Source organism: Hemitrygon akajei, chromosome 22 (genome assembly GCF_048418815.1).
Source record: "Hemitrygon akajei chromosome 22, sHemAka1.3, whole genome shotgun sequence".
Taxonomy (NCBI): domain Eukaryota; kingdom Metazoa; phylum Chordata; class Chondrichthyes; order Myliobatiformes; family Dasyatidae; genus Hemitrygon; species Hemitrygon akajei.
This window is the reverse complement of record NC_133145.1, coordinates 66659472-66676363: the sequence shown is the minus strand read 5'-3', so window position 1 is coordinate 66676363 and position 16892 is coordinate 66659472. Positions and strand designations below refer to the sequence as shown.

Here is a 16892-nt window from a genome sequence, read left to right as displayed (position 1 = left end):
CAACAGACCTAGTACTTATCCAATTTACTACCTCATCCTGAATGCCAAGCAACTGAATTTCTTGACTAACCTCCCATGCGGGACCTTCTCAAATACCTTCATCAACATTGCTGGCAACTTCCTCAAAAGACTCCTCAAGACTGGTTAGACATGACTTACCATATGTGAAGCCATGTTGACCATCCTTAAGCAGTCCCTATCTATCCAACTATTCATAGCTGGTCCCTTAGAATACCTTCCAATAACTTTCCCACTAATGAGGTCAGATTCACTGCCAATAATTTCCTGGCTTATGTTTAGAGCCTTTCTTAAACAGCAGAACAACATTGGCTATCCTGCAATCCTCTGGTACCTTGCCTGTCGCTAAGGATGATTTAAATATCGCTGGAAGGGCCTCAGGAATTTCTGCACTTGCCTCCTGCAGGGTCCAAGGGAAATCTTGTCAAGCCCTGGGGATTTAACCATCCGAATTTGCCTCAAGACAGCAAGCACCTCCTCCTCTGTAATCTGTACAAGGTCCAAGAAGCTGATGCTGTTATAAGACCATAAAATATAGGAGCAGAATTAGGCCATAAGGCCCATCGAAGTTGCTCCACCATTTCATCATGGCTAATCCAATTTTCCTCTCAGACCCAAAAGGTGATCTGATAGAGGTGTATAAAGTGATGAGAGGTATTGATCACGTGGATAGTCAGAGGCTATTTCCCAGGCTGAAATAGCTATCACGAGAGGGCACAGTTTTTAGGTGCTTGGAAGTAGGTACAGAGGAGATGTCGGGGTAATTGTTTTTTTAGCAGAGAGTGGTGAGTGCGTGGAATGGGCTGCTGGCGATGGTGGTGGAGGCAGATACAATAGGGTCTTTTAAGAGGGCTTCAGGTAACCCTAGGTAATTTCTGAAGTAAATACATGTTCGGCACAGCACTGTGGGCCAAAGGGCCAGTATTGTTCTGTAGTTTTTCTATGTTTCTATCCACTATCAAGGCCTTTCACCATTTAATACCCAGTGAGGTCACCCCTCATTCTTCTGAATTCTAGTGAGTATAGATACAGAGCCATCAAACACTCCTCATATGACAAGCCACTCAATCCGGAATCATTTTAGTGAACCTCCTTTGAACCCTCTTCAGTTTCAGCACATCCATTCCAAGACAAGGGGCCTGAAAACTGCTCGATACTCCAAGCAAAGCCTCACCAGGGTTTTATAATAATGCATTTGCTGTACCACGGTCTCAGCCTGCAGATTAACCTTTAGTGAGTCCTGCACAAGGACTCCAAACTCCTTTTGCACCTCAGCTTTTTTGTATTTCCTCTCCATTTAGACAATAGTGAATCCTTTCATTTTTTTCTATCGAAGTGCGTGACCATACACTTCCTGACACTGTTCCATCTGCCATTTTTTTGCCCATTCTCCTAATCTGTTCAAGTCCTTCTGTAGCCTCTCTACTTCCTCAAAACTACCTGCCCTCCACCTACATTCATATTGTTTGCAAATTTTGCAACAAAGCCATCAATTCCATCATCCAAATCATCGACATATAACGTAAAAAAAAAATCTGTCCAACAAAGACCCCTGTGGAACACTGCTAGTCCCAGGCAGTCAGTTAGAAAAGGCTCCCTTTATTCCAACTCATTTCCTCCTGCCAATCACCCATTACCTTATCCATGGTAGAATCTTTCTTGTAATACTTTGGGCTTGTAGCTTGTTAAGCAGCCTCATGTGTGGCACCTTGTCAAAGGCCTTCTGAAAATCCAAGTACACAACATCAACCAATTCTCCTTTGTCTATCCTGCTTGTTATTTCTTCAATGAATTCCAACAGATTTGTCAGCCAAGATTTTCCCTTGAGGAAACCACGCTGACTACAGCCTATTTTATGTGTCTTCAAGTACACTGAGATCTCATCCTTTATAATCGACTTCTATAGACTCTGTATCCATCTCCTCAGTAAATACAGATGCAAATAATTCATTTAAGATCTCCCCCATCTCTTTTGGCTTCACGTGTGGATTACCATTCTGATCTTCCAGAGGGCCAATTTTGTCCCTTGCAATTCTTTTTCTCTTAACATATCTACAGAATTCCTTAGGATTTCTTTCACCTTGTCTGCCAGAGCAACTTCATGCCTTTTTTAGCCCTCCTGATTACTTTAAGTGTTCTCTTGCATTTTTTACACTGCAGAAGCACCTCATTAGTTTATACCTGCAACACACTTCCTTTATTTTTCTTAACCAGAGCCTCAATATCTCTTGAAAATCATGGTTACCTATATCTGTTATCTTCACCTTTCATTCTGACATGCACATATAAGCTTTGTACTCTTAAAATTTCACTTTTGAAAGCCTTCCACTTACCAAGTACACCTTTGCCAGAAGAGCCTGTCCCAATCCATACTTGCCGGAAACTTTCTGATATCATCAAAATTAGCCTATCTCTAATTTAGAAATCACAGACTAGACCTATCTATTTGCATATTTAATTTGAAACTAGTGGTATCGTGATCATTGGATGCCAAGTGTTCTCCTACACAAAGAAGTTCGCTGATGACACGGCCATAGTGGGGTGTGTCAGGAATGGACAGGAGGAGGAGTATTGGAAACTGATACAGGACTTTGTGATATGGTGCAACTCAAACTACCTGCGTCTCAATATCACCAAGACCAAGGAGATGGTGGTGGACTTTAGGAGATCTAGGCCTCATATGGAGCCAGTGATCATTAATGGAGAATGTGTGGAGCAGGTTAAGACCTACAAGTATCTGGGAGTACAGTTAGACGAGAAGCTAGACTGGACTGCCAACACAGATGCCTTGTGCAGGAAGGCACAGAGTCGACTGTACTTCCTTAGAAGGTTGGCGTCATTCAATGTCTGTAGTGAGATGCTGAAGATGTTCTATAGGTCAGTTGTGGAGAGCGCCCTCTTCTTTGTGGTGGCGTGTTGGGGAGGAAGCATTAAGAAGAGGGACGCCTCACGTCTTAATAAGCTGGTAAGGAAGGCGGGCTCTGTCGTGGGCAAAGTACTGGAGAGTTTAACATCGGTAGCTGAGCGAAGGGCGCTGAGTAGGCTACGGTCAATTATGGAAAACTCTGAACATCCTCTACATAGCACCATCCAGAGACAGAGAAGCAGTTTCAGCGACAGGTTACTATCGATGCAATGCTCCTCAGACAGGATGAAGAGGTCAATACTCCCCAATGCCATTAGGCTTTACAATTCAACCGCCAGGACTTAAGAACTTGTTAAAAGCTATTATTAATGCTTTTTGAGATAGTGATTTAGATGCATATCATATTTTTTACTGAGTTAAGTATTGTATGTAATTAGTTTTGCTACAACAAGTGTATGGGACATTGGAAAAAAAAGTTGAATTTCCCCATGGGGATGAATAAAGTATCTATCTATCTATCTCTGTCACCTGCCCTGTCTCATTCTCTAATAGCAGGTCCAGTATCGATCTCAGCACTCAGGACCAGTGCTATAGAGACCCTGCTCCTCCTGGATTGGTAACAGCACCCACAGCCTGTTCCTGAGGCAGTGCAGGACTGGCCCTCTGTTCACTGTTACTGCTCTCCCTGGTTTGGGCATCCCATCGGCCTCCTCAAAGTCCTTGGCCTCACCCACCTCTGCATCTGTGTCATCTTGGTTACCCATCCCTGGGGGGTAAACACACAAAGGAGTCGCACTTATCGTGACCCTGGCAATCCACTCCTTCAGTGAGTACGTTGATCCAGTATTCCAGATCCCATCGGACACTGGAGCCCAATGACCTCCAGAAGGGAACTTTGCTTCTATAAAGACTACAGTCTGAGTCCAACCCCACAAGTGACCCCCACCCACCACAAGTAACCCCGTTCATCAGTGTCAATCCCCTGCCTGGCAGATACACGATCCGAGCACTCTATTCCATGCAAGGACAGTTCAGCCCCGTTAGACAACCCCTGTTCAGCAGGGCTACCCATCAAACCAGAGGCTACAAGCTCAGGAGATGCTGTCTCGGCTGAGAGTGAGTCTCTTTCCACAGATGGTTCCTGAGTGATGGGACCACCTTCCCGGTCTGGGGCGGCATGCCCAGAGTATGCAGCCTTTTGTAGGGCTAAATCTTCCCCCTTAGTTGGTTCCCTGTTTTTAGATAGAGAGGATGCGTGCCTCTTCCTTGTTGTCTGCCAATGTGGGGAGGTCTTGTGACCTTCATTTCGGCGAGACTCTGGGTCCTCTTCTCTCACGGCTTCTCCAGGCCCTTGCTGAGCTGCAGAGAGATCCACGTCCTCTGACTGCGATAAGGAAAGGCCCTGGTTCTTCCTCCTGCAGTGGAGAAGCCTGGAGATTTGTTTTCTTCCTCTTGGCCTTCCAGCCCTTTACCTCAACCCACCTCTCCAGCTGCCTGGTGTTTAGGGCAATTCTTACACGTGCCCAAAGTCTTCGCAGGCAAGGCCACATTGCCAGCCTGTTGCCCACCGGATCTGGTAATGCTCTCTTCCGTGCCACACATGAAAGTACCCCTCAGCATGCCCCGGCCAATCCAGCTCCATGAATACCTTACGATGGGAAGTACACCTCTGCTCAAAATGACCTCCGCTTGGCTTGAGCAGCATACAGGTGACTGGCAACCTCACCTCACCCAAAGAACACAGCTGAGGGAGGAGGTCTACTTGCTGGAGGTGAAGGTGCACATTATAGGGGGTCACCTTGTGTATGGGGCCTGACACTGGCTCTATCAACACAGAGACCCCTTCCAGCTTTACCCCATTACTTATGGCCAGGGACACCTCTTTTAGCAAACCATAGGCAGAAAAGGGACTTTTGCTGCATCTTACTGATCCCAATAATGCCCTTATCTCCACCCATAGACACAGGCATGAGAGCTAACTTCTGCATTTGCCCTCAGAGGTGCAGTGACATCACATTGTACTGCAACTTTTTAAAGAGTTATCAGTCTGAAAGGTAACAGGCCTTCAAGAGTTATTTTGTCAGAAGCTACAGCTCCCACATAGGAGCGAGGTCTCACCATTTTGGAGCAGTAGCCTGCCATCTTAAAGCCCCACAAAGTCAAAAATCAAATGCCACTGAATGACCTCAGTCACAACACATCAATCTTTTGAAGAGCAGTTCTGAGAAGAGAGAAAGAATAATAGTCTCCTCCAGACAGGCAGGGAAATCTGTGCGATGAAACTGCAGCACTGTCCATCTTGGTGCACAGCCAGGCCACCTTGATGTTTCAAGCAAAAGTCAAGGATGTACACCATCCAAGCAAAAGTCAAGGATTCGCTGCAAAACTCTTCTCCCAGTTGTCCCACACAGAGTACTCCAGCTGGGAGATGACTTATTGATGTTATCAACTGGTGAAATCCATCCCAGCTCCCAATTAAAGTTGCAGACATAAACCTTGGCAACCTGCCAGCCAACGTCGCTACCACAGTCTGAGCACAGGCTCAATAAAACTTGGGAAAACAGCATTCCTCCAAGAAGGAAACTACTGCAGTCCTCTGCCAAAGATGAAACTCCTCTCTCCTACACCTTCCACCATCCTTGCCACTGTTCTACAGGGTTTATTCTGAAATAAATTGACTTTCTCAAGGCCTCACGCACCACCATCTGTCCCACAGTGTAGCCCTCCCTCAGTACTACCCCCTCACCCCCCTCTCCCCGGAGCAGATCTCCCCCTATTCACAGACCCAGGTGTTGACTCCTCTCTCTGGGAGATTGCTCTGGGCTCCGTTCCTTCAGGATGTTGTAGAAGTTCACGCCAGCTGTGCACTGCCAGAGAACAGGGACCTGTTACTGTGGACAGCCCCCATCCGAGACCAACCCAACCATCCCAGGATAAACCCCGGAACCCACCGACCTCACCCCATCCCCGTACCATCCCAGGATAAACCCCGGAACCCACTGACCTCACCCCATCCCCGTACCATCCCAGGACAAACCCCGGAACCCACTGACCTCCCCCCACCCCCACTCTGTCCCAGGACAAACCCCGGAACCCACTGACCTCCCCCCACCCCTACTCTGTCCCAGGACAAACCCCGGAACCCACTGACCTCCCCCCATCCCCGCACCATCTCAGGACAAACCTCGGAACCCACTGACCTCCCCCCATCCCCGTAACATCTCAGGACAAACCTCGGAACCCACTCACCTCCCCCCATCCCCGTAACATCTCAGGACAAACCTCGGAACCCACTGACCTCCCCCCATCCCCGTAACATCTCAGGAGAAACTCCGGAACCCACTGACCTCCCCCCACCCCCGTACCATCCCAGGACAAACCCCTGAACCCACTGACCTCCCCCCACCCCCGTACCATCTCAGGACAAACCCCGGAACCCACTGACCTCCCCCCACCCCCGTACCATCTCAGGACAAAACCCGGAACCCACTGACCTTCCCCCACCCCCACTCTGTCCCAGGACAAACCCCGGAACCCACTGACCTCCCCCCACCCCTACTCTGTCCCAGGACAAACCCCGGAACCCACTGACCTCCCCCCACCCCCATACTGTCCCAGGACAAAACCCGGAACCCACTGACCTCCCCCCACCCCCGTACCAAACCCGGGACAAACCCCGGAACCCACTGACCTCCCCCCACCCCCGCACCATCCCAGGACAAACCCCTGAACCCACTGACCTCCCCCCACCCCCATACTGTCCCAGGACAAACCCGGGAACCCACTGACCTCCCCCCACCCCCACTCTGTCCCAGGACAAACCCCGGAACCCACTGACCTCCCCCCACCCCCACTCTGTCCCAGGACAAACCCCGGAACCCACTGACCTCCCCCCACCCCTACTCTGTCCCAGGACAAACCAAACCTCCTGCAACTCAGACTCCACCTCTCTGTGTTACAGGTCACGTCAGCACCCCTAATCCTCACTGGAATCCCTCACCCTGTGCCACAACCTCCCTGCGCCAGACGACGATCTGTGACAAACCCCGCCCATGCCGCGACTCCACCTGCCCTGAGTGGCAGTCAGAAGACCAGTGCTCACCCTCTCAATGACATCCTCAGTCTGGGCCCACAGCTCGGTAGCCTGCTGGTAATGCCCAGCCTCGAGGGCTGCCTGAACCTCAGCTGCAGCGGCACTGACTTCGTCCAGGCCCAGGTCATCTAGCAAAGACTGTGGACAGGGCAGTCAGATGGGAAGTGAGGAGTGGAGGTGGTAGAGGGGGTGGGGAGGTGGGTGAATAGGTCAGATAGAGAAAGCATTCAGGGCTCAGAGAGACCACAGCTTGGGGGTGGGGGAGACGACAGTGACAATATTGGAGGAATGGACAGTCAGGGATGGTGGGGGGAAAAGATGAGAACTGGTTGGGTCAGGGTGAGATAGGGCGGGCAACAGGGTGGGGGTCGGACAGGGTGGATGACAAGGACGGATTGGGTGACACAGCCCACCAGTCCACTCACCATGCTGTGGAGGAAGGGTCCCCAGAAGAGAACTGAGTCTGTGGGAACAGGGGAGAAAACTGTCAATATCTGATGGAGGAGTTGCTTCCCTCCCCTCCCCACACACAAACTCCCAAATATTCCAGCCCCTCCAAAGCCCACAAACTCCAAACTTGTCCCCTTCCCACCCAGACTGTCCCCTTCGCCTCCCCCCAGGAGAGTCAAACCACTCCTGTCCTGGCCCTGTCCCCAACTGCCCCTTCCCTTACCCTCCCCCCCCCCCAATTCTCAGTACAGTACATACCTAGTGGGGAGATCCAGGAATCACCCAGGGCTACCCCGGCAAAGTGGCACTTGACCTTCTTGTGGAGCACAGCCTGTTGGGGGGGGGGGGGGGGTGCATGATGCGGAAGGAGTCCCAGTCACCGTCTGTATCAGCTCACATCCCCCCATCCCATCCCCCCATCCATTCCACCCACCACAGCCAGCCTGGGCGAGAGCCCCACCCCTGGCTCAGAAGGGTAGGGAAAGGAAGAGGATGGCAGCAGTGATAAGAGACTCTTTAGTTAGGGGGTCAGACAGGCGATCCTGTGGATGCAGGAAAGTAACTCAGATGGTAGTTTGCCTCCCAGGTGTCAGGGTCCGGGATGTTTTTGATCACGTCCATGACATCCTAAAGTGGGAAGGAGATCAGCCAGAGGTCATGGTACATATTGGTACCAACAACATAGGTAGGAAAAGGGAAGAGGTCCTGAGAACAGACTACTGGGAGTTAGGAAGGAAGTTGAGAAGCAGGACCGCAAAGGTAGTAATCTCGGGATTACTGCCTGTGCCACGCGACAGTGAGAATAGGAATAGAACGAGGTGGAGGATAAATGCATGGCTGAGGGATTGGAGCAGGAGGCAGGGATTCAGATTTCTGGATCATTGGGACCTCTTTTGGGACAGGTATAACCTGTACAAAAAGGACAGGTTGCACTTGAATCCGAGGGGGACCAATATCCTGGCAGGGAGGTTTGCTAAGGCTATTGGGGAGAGCTTAAACTAGAATCGCTAGGGGTGGAAACCAAACTGAAGAGATAGAGGATGGGGCAACTGGCTCACAAATTGAGAAAGCTTGTAGACAACATGAGGGGGAGGATAGGCAGGTGATAGAGAAAGCTTACACTCAGACTGATGGTTTGAGATGTGTTTGAGATTTTAATGCAAGGAGTATCATGAACAAAGTGGATGAACTTAAGAGTGTGGATCAGTACTTGGAGCTATGATATTGTGACCATTACAGAGACTTGGATGGCTCAGAGGCAGGAATGGCTACTTAGAGTGCCAGGCTTTAGATGTTTCAGAAAGAACAGGGAGGGAGGCAAAAGAGGTGGGGGCATGGCACTGCTGATCAGAGATAGTGTCACAGCTGGAGAAAAGGAGGAAGTCGAGGAGGGATTGTCTACTGAGTCTCTGTGGGTGGAAGTTAGGAACAGGAATGGGTCAATAACTGAACTGGGTGTTTTTTATAGACAAATTTTTGGAAAGATACAATAATAACAGGGTTGTCATGGTGGGAGATTTTAATTTCCCAAATGCATCTCCCTAGATCAAGGGGTTCAGGTGGAGTGGAGTTTGTTAGGTGTGTTCAGGAAGGTGTCCTGACACAATATGTAGATAAGTCTACAAGAGGAGAGGCTGTACTTGATCTGGTATTGGGAAATGAACCTTCATCAACCATGGGATTGAGTTCAAGAGCCGAGAGGTAATGTTACAGCTATATAGGACCCTGGTCAGACCCCACTTGGAGTACTGTGCTTAGTTCTGGTCACCTCACTACAAGAAGGATGTGGAAACTATAGGAAGGGTGCAGAGGAGATTTACAAGGATGTTGCCTGGATTGGGGAGTATGCCTTATGAGAACAGGTTGAGTCAACTTGGCCTTTTCTCCTTGGAGCGATGGAGGATAAGAGGTGATCTGATAGAGGTGTATAAGATGATGAGAGGCATTGATCATGTGGATAGTCAGAGGCTTTTTCCCAGGGTTGAAATGTCTAACACGAGAGGGCACAGTTTTAAGGTGCTCAGAAGTGGGTACAGAGGGGACGTCAGGGGTAAGTTTTTTTATGCAGGGAGTGGTGAATGCGTGGAATGCGCTGCCGGTGACTGTGGTGGAGGCAGTTACGATAGGGTCTTTTAAGAGGCTCCTGGATAGGTACATGGAGTTTTTTAAAAAATAGAGGGTTTTGGGTAACCCTAGGTAATTTGTAAAGTAAAAACATGTTCGGCATAGCATTGTGGGCCGAAGGGCCTGTATTGTGCTGTAGGTTTTCTATGTTTCTCTGTTTCTATCCCCCCCTCCATCCCCACCCTCCGCAAACTCATGACCCTCATGACCCTCTGCCCTGACCCTTCTACCATGACTCTTACCTGTGACCCTGCCCACTCACTGCGACCCTTGCCCTAACCACTCCCCACAACTCTGGTACCCTATGATCTGATTTTTCTGTGACCCCACTACCCACCCTGACCCCTCCCATTAACCATTATCCTCCATGACCCTATGACATTCTGCCCTGACCATTCCCTGTGGCCCTCTGTCTTGATCCCACCCTGACCCTACAGCCCAATTTCCATGTCACCCCACTACACACCCTGACCCCTCCCATTAACCATGACCCTTCACCCTGACTCTTGCCCACAATCCAGTGACTTCTGCCCTGACCCTTCCCTGTGACCCTCTGAGTTCACACATGACCCCACGACCCGATTTCCCTGAGACTCCACGACGCATCCTGACCCTGATTCACCTTGCTCCACCCTGACTCTTCCCCATGACCCTCTGACTTCTACCTGAAGTAGTTCCAGTCCAATGGCCGCAGCCATCTTCCCACCGTACGATTCTGAGAAAATGTAGAACGGGACATTCTGTGGAGAGAGAGAAGCCAGTCACCCCTGACTTGACACCCCTTGATTCTCAGGCCAGCATGAACACTTCACCCCACTTGGACACCCATCCTAAACTCTGACCCAACCCCACCGTCGATCCTCAGCCGAACCCCCCCACCCCACCCTTCATGACCCCACCCTTGATCCTCAACCCAGCCTGAACCCCCCCACCCCACCTTCTTCCCAAAACCCATCCTAAACCCTGACCCTAGCCCACCTTTGATCCTCAGCCCTGATCCCCTGACACCACCCTAATTCTCCTGTTGGTGGAGGAGCAGGTCCTCAACTTGTGACCCCACCTCATGGCATCGGGGGCCTACATACGACCCCCATGGTGCCACACCCACTGCTGCCAGTACCTGGAACTCAGGCTTGTGCTGGAAGAAGTTCTGGAGAAGGACCATCATGTCTTTCACCACCGTGTCCAGGTCCTTGGCAAAAGCACTGCTGTCAGTGGTGTAACTGTAACCTGCGCCCACTGGGTTATCCACAAACAGCAAACTGGCTGCCTGTACCTGTCAGCCAGACAAAGAACAGGCAGAATCTTATTGCATTACACATGGGTACATGCAGGGAAGAGGGGAGGAGGAGACAGGGTTATTGGGGGGGGGGGGGGGAAGGAAGGGGGAAGGAAAGCTAGGGATGGGTGGCAATTCTGACTCCTGCCTTATTCCGTTCCAGTCCTGATGAAGGATGAGCCCAAAATATCAACCGTTTAATCCCCTCCATAGATGCTGCCTGACATGCTGAGTTCCTCCAGCATTTTGTGTGTTGATTAGAAGAAACACAAGAGATCATGTTTTAACGACAACTGACATCTACCATCATGAACTGACTCTGGCATCTAGCATCATGAAGTGATACCGGCCAGTGGCCCTGACATCTACCATCGTAAAGTGACTACCGGCCGGTGTCTCTGACTGCTACCATCACACAGTGACTACTGGCCAGAGGCCCTGACACCACCATCATAAAGTGCTTCAAGAGGCCAGTCATGGCACACAATAACTCCAGCCTTCTGGACAAACTGAACCCACTGCAATTCAGTAACTGCCAAAACAGACTTATGGCAGATACCATCTCCTGGCCTTACTCTTGTCCCTTGAGCATTTGAACAGTAAAGACTCTGATCCAAACAGTATGGATAGGCAGCAATCGTCACAGTGGTCAGAGTCAGTGATGATCTTGAGACTCTAGCTCTTTGACACTTCATCCAGAGAAAGCAAAAAAAGAAAAGCTCAAGGTTAAGATTTTTTACCTCCTTCCCTTTTTTTACATCTGCTCAGCTAGGACAGCAGAGATGCCAAAAAGGATGGTGGAATGATCCTCTTGTGGGATGTGGGAAAGCAGAGAGACCTCCAGTGTCCCAGATGACTACAAACTGTGAGAAGGGAATCCAGCTGCAGCTGTATTGGAGCTGGAACTGGATGAACTCTGGATCATTTGGGAGGCTGAAGGAGTGAGAGATTGGCCATACAGAGAGATAGTTACACCCAAGGTGCAGGACACAGGAGTCTGTGTGACAGTCGAAAAAGGGTTAAGAAGCCAGTGCAGGGTACCCCTGCAGCCATCCCCCTCAACATATAACACTTTGAATACTGGTGACCTAACAGAGGAAAGTCACAGAGGTTGGGTCTCTGGAACTGAGTCCAGCTCTGTGACTCAGAAGGAAAAGGGGGGGGGGGGGGGGAGAGATAGAAAAGGCTCGTTGTGATGATAGGGGATTCATCCATTAGAGAAACGGACTGGAGGTTCTGTGGGCCAGAACAAAATTCCCAGATGGTATGTTGCATCCTGGGTGCCAGGGCCCAGATCCTCAGATATCTCGGATCGAATCCTCAGCATTTTTAAGTGGGAGAGTGAACAATCTGAGGTCATGGTCCATGTAGGTATGAATGACATATGTAGGATGAGTGACAAAGTTCTCCAAAGGAAGTTCAGGGAGTTAGGTGCTAAGTTAAAGAGCAGGACCTCCAGGATTGTGATCTCAGGACCGCTACCCATGCCATGTGCTGGTGAGGCCAGAACTAGGAAGATTACACAGTTTAACATGTGGCTAAGGAGTTGGTGTAGGAGGGTGTGCATAATATTTTTGGATCATTGGGCTCTCTTCCAAGGAAGGTGGGACCTGTACAGAAGGGAAGGTTTGCACTTGAACTGGAGGGAGACTAATATCCTAGTGGGAAGATTCATTAATGCTGCATAGTGGGGTTTAAACTAGAGTTGCAGGGGAATGGGAACCAGAGTGTCATAACAGTTAGTGGAGAGGTTGTGGAGGCAGAAGTTGGTAAAACCTCAAAGTTAGGAATCAAAAGGTTGAGCACGGTCCAACTAGTGTCCTGAGCTGTGTATATTTCAATGCAAGTAGGATCGTAGGAAAGGTGGATAATAGTGCTGAGGATGAAGTAGCTGGTTTACAAACAGAGGCAATGTGTAGTGAGGAGAGGCTGTTCATAGGGCAAGATTGCAGTCAACAGAATGAGCTGCAATGTAAAAGGCAGACAAAAATCGTAAAGAGTGAGCATAGGACTGAGGACGTTGTACTTGAATGCGTGCAGAATATGGAGTAAGGTACCAAATGAACTTGTAGTACAGTTGCAGATTGGTAGGTATGATGTAGGCAGCACTGAATCATGGCTGAAAGAAGATCCTAGTTGTGTGTGAGATGACCAAAAGTTCAAACTGTATCAGAAAAACAGGCAGGAAGGCAGAGGGAGCAGCGTTGCTCTGTTGGTAAAAAATGAAATCAAGTCCATAGAAAGAAGTGACTAGGGCCAGAAGGTGCTGAGTCATTGTGGATAGAACTAAGGAAATGCAAGGGTAAAAAGACCCTGATGGGAGTTGTATAATGGCCTTCAAACAGTAGTAAAGATGTTGTCTACAAAGTACAATGGGAGACAGAAATTGCATGCCAAAAGATTGCAATAGTCATGGGAGATTTCAATATGCTGGTAGATTGGGAAAATCAAATTGGTCCTGAATTCCAAGAGGGGGAATTTCTAGAATGCCTAAGAGATGACTTTTTACAGCAGCTTTGGTGGAGCCCTCTAGGGGTTGAGGAATTCTGGATTGGGTGTTGTGCAATGAACCAGAATTGATTAGAGAGCTTAAGGTAAAAGAACCCTTCGGGGACAGGTGATATGATCAAATTCACCCTGAAATTTGAGAACAAACTAAAGTCAGATGTATCAGTATTACAGTGGACTAAAGGGAATTACAGAGCCATGAGAGGAAAGCTAGCCAGAAGAGGTTGGAAAAGAACACGGGCAAAGATGACAGCAGAGCAACAATGGCTGGAATTTCTGGAAGCAATTTGGAAGGCACAGGATATACATATCCCAAATAGAAGTATTCGAAAGGCAAGATGACACAACCATGGGTAACAAGTCAAAACCAACATAAAAGCCAGAGAGAGGACATATAATAGAGCAAAAATTAGTGGGAAGTTAGAGGATTGAAAGTTTTTTAAAACCAACAGAATCAACTAAAAATGCCATTAAGAAGGTAAAGATGGAATAAGAAAGTAAGCTAGCCAACAATATTAAAGAGGATATGAAAAGTTTCTTCAGATACATAAAGTGTAAAAGAAAGGCGAGAGTGGATATTGGACTGCTGGAAAACAAAGCAGGAGAGGTAGTAATGGGGGCAGGAGAACAACAAAATGGCGGACAAACTGAATAAACATTTTGCATCAGTCTTCACTGTGGAGAACACTAGCAGTATGGTGAGAGTTCCAGGTGTCAGGGGCATGAAATGTGTGAGGCTACCATAACTAGAAAGGTGTTTTTTTGGGAAACTGAAAGGTCTGAAGGTAGATAAGTCATCTGGATCAGATAGTGTATACCCAAGGGTTCTGAAAGAGGTGGCTGAAGAGATTGCGAAGGCTTCAAGAATCACTAGATTCTGAAATTGTTCCCGAAGACTAAAAAATTGCAAATGTCACCCCATTCTTCAAGCAGGAAGATAGGAAACTGTAGTCTGACCTCAGTGGTTGGGAAGATGTTGGAATCGATTATTAAGGATGAGGTCTCAGGAGACACATGATAAAATAGGCCGTAGTCAGCATGATTTCCTCAAAGAAAATCTTGCCTGACAAATCTGTTGGAATTCTTTTTTAAAAAAAACAAGGATAGACAAAAGAGAATCAGTTGATGTTGTGTACTTGGACTTTCAGAAGATCTTTGACATGGTGCCACACGAGGCACATCTACTCTGTCTAGGCCTTTCAACAATCGAAAGGTTTCAACGAGATCCCCCCTCACCCTTCTGAATTCCAATGATTACAGACACAGAGCCATCAAACGTTCCTCATACGATAACCCTTTCATTCCTGGAATCATCCTTGTGAACCTCCTCTGGACCCTCTCCAATGCCAGCACATCTTTTCTAAGATGAGGGGCCCAAAACTGTTCACAATACTCAAGGTGGGGGCCTCACTGGTGCCTTATAAAGCCTCAGCGTCACATCCTTGCTCTTGTATTCTAGAACTCTTGAAATGAATACTAACATTGTATTTGCCTTCCTCACCACCAACTCGACCTGCAAGTTAACCTTTAGGGTGTTTTGCACAAGGACTCCCAAGTCCCTTTGCATCTCAGATTTTTGGATTTTCTTGTTTAGAAAACATTTGCTTCTACTACCAAAGTGCATGACCATGCATTTTCCAACATTATATTTCATTTGCCACTCTCTTGCCCAATCTCCTAATCTGTCCAGATCCTTCTGCATTCTACCTGTTTCCTCAACACTACCTGTCCCCCACCAATCTCCATATCATCTGCAGTCTTGGCAACAAAGCCATCTATTCCATCATCTAAATCATTTATATACAGTATAAAAAGAAGTGGTCCCAACACTGACCCCCGCGGAATACCACTAGTCACCGGCAGCCAACCAGAAAAGGATCCTTTTATTCCCACTCGCTGCCTCCTACCAATCAGCCAATGCCCTAACCATGTTAGTAACTTCCCTGTAATACCATGGGCTCTTAACTTGGTAAGCAGCCTCATGTGCGGCACCTTGTCAAAGGCCTTCTGGGAGTCCAAATATACAACATCCACTGCATCCCCTTTATCTATCCTACTTGTAATCTCCTCAAAGAATTCCAACAGGTTCATCAGGCAGGATTTTCCCAGAAGGAGACCATGCTGCCTTTGTCCTATTTTGTCCTGAGACACCAAGTACTACTTCACTTCATCCTTAACAATTGACTCCAACATCTTCCCAACCACTGAGGTCAGGCTAACTGGTCTATTATATCCTTTCTGCTGCTTTCCTCTTGTTTTAAAGAGTGGAGTGACATTTGCAATTTTCCAGTCCTCTGGCACCATGCCAGAATCCAATGATTTTTTTAAAGATCTTTTCTAATGCCACTACCATCTCTAACGCTACCTCTTTCAGAACCCTAGGGCGCAGTTCATCTAGTCTGGGTGACTTATGTAACTTTAGGTCTTTTAGCTTTTTGAGCTCCTTCTCTCTTGTAATAGTAACTGCACCCACTTCTCTTCCTTCACCCACTACATCAGGCATACTGCTAGTGTCTTCCACAGTGAAGACTGATGCAAAATACTCATTTAGTTCATCAACCATCTCCTTCTGCCCGTTATTATTCCTCCTACCTCATTTTCTAGCGGTCCTATGTCCACTCTCATTTCTCTTTTATTTTTAATATGCTTGAAAAAACTTCTACTATCCACTTTTAAATTATTTGCTAGCTTGCGTTCATATTTCACCTTTTCCCTTCTAATGATTTTTTTAAGTTGCTCTCTGTAAAAACTTCTCATTCCTCTATCTTCCCACTAATTTTTGCTTTGTTGTATGCCCTTTTTTTGCTTTTTCAATAGCTTTGACTCCCCTTGTCAGCCACAGTTGTACTATTTTACCATTTAAGTACTTCTATCCTGCACTTTCCTCATTTTTCCCTGAAACACACGCCATTGCTGTTCTGCTGACATCCCAGCCAGCAGCTCCTTCCAATCTACTTTGGCCAACTCCTCTCTCATACCACTGTAATTTCCCTCACTCCACTGAAATACTGCTGCATCAGACTTTACTTTCACCCTAACAAATTTCAAGTTGAACTTAATCATATTGTGATCACTGATTGCTAAGCTCCCTAATCGCCTCTGGTTCATTACATAACACCCAATACTGTATAGCTGATTCCCTCATAGGCTCAACAACTGCTCTAAAAAGCCATCTCTTAGACATGCAACAAACTCACTCTCGAGATCCAATACCAACCTGAATTTCCCAGTTGACCTGCATGTTAAAATCTCCCATGACTACCATTACATTGCCGTTTTGACTTGCCTTTACTATTTCCTGTTGTAATCTGTGGGCCACCTCCCAGCCACTGTTGGGAGGCCTGTATATAACTGCCACCAATGTCCTTTTACCTTTGCAGTTTCTTAACTCAACTCACAAGGATTCAACATCTTCTAATCCTATGTCACATCTTTCTAAGATTTAACACCATTCTTTACCAGTAGAGCCACACCACCCCTCTGCCTACCTTCTTATCCCTCTGATATAACATGTAACTTTGGACATTCAGCTCCCAACTACAACCATCCTTCAG

General features: G+C 47.8%; 1 protein-coding gene across 3 annotated transcripts in view; it reads right to left on the bottom strand.

Annotated features, from left to right (window-relative positions):
- scpep1 (serine carboxypeptidase 1) overlaps positions 1 to 16892 on the bottom strand; it is a 42152-nt gene that overhangs the window by 14325 nt on the left and 10935 nt on the right. For 2 of the 3 annotated variants that reach the window (XM_073026517.1, XM_073026518.1), the window contains 6 exons: positions 10672 to 10827; positions 10217 to 10291; positions 7686 to 7758; positions 7403 to 7440; positions 6987 to 7115; positions 5670 to 5751 (listed from right to left, as the gene is read on the bottom strand). In XM_073026517.1, coding sequence (XP_072882618.1) covers positions 5670 to 5751; positions 6987 to 7115; positions 7403 to 7440; positions 7686 to 7758; positions 10217 to 10291; positions 10672 to 10827 — 553 coding nt within the window. The remainder of the gene's footprint in view (positions 1 to 5669; positions 5752 to 6986; positions 7116 to 7402; positions 7441 to 7685; positions 7759 to 10216; positions 10292 to 10671; positions 10828 to 16892) is intronic. The other variant, XM_073026519.1, reaches the window with a different exon arrangement.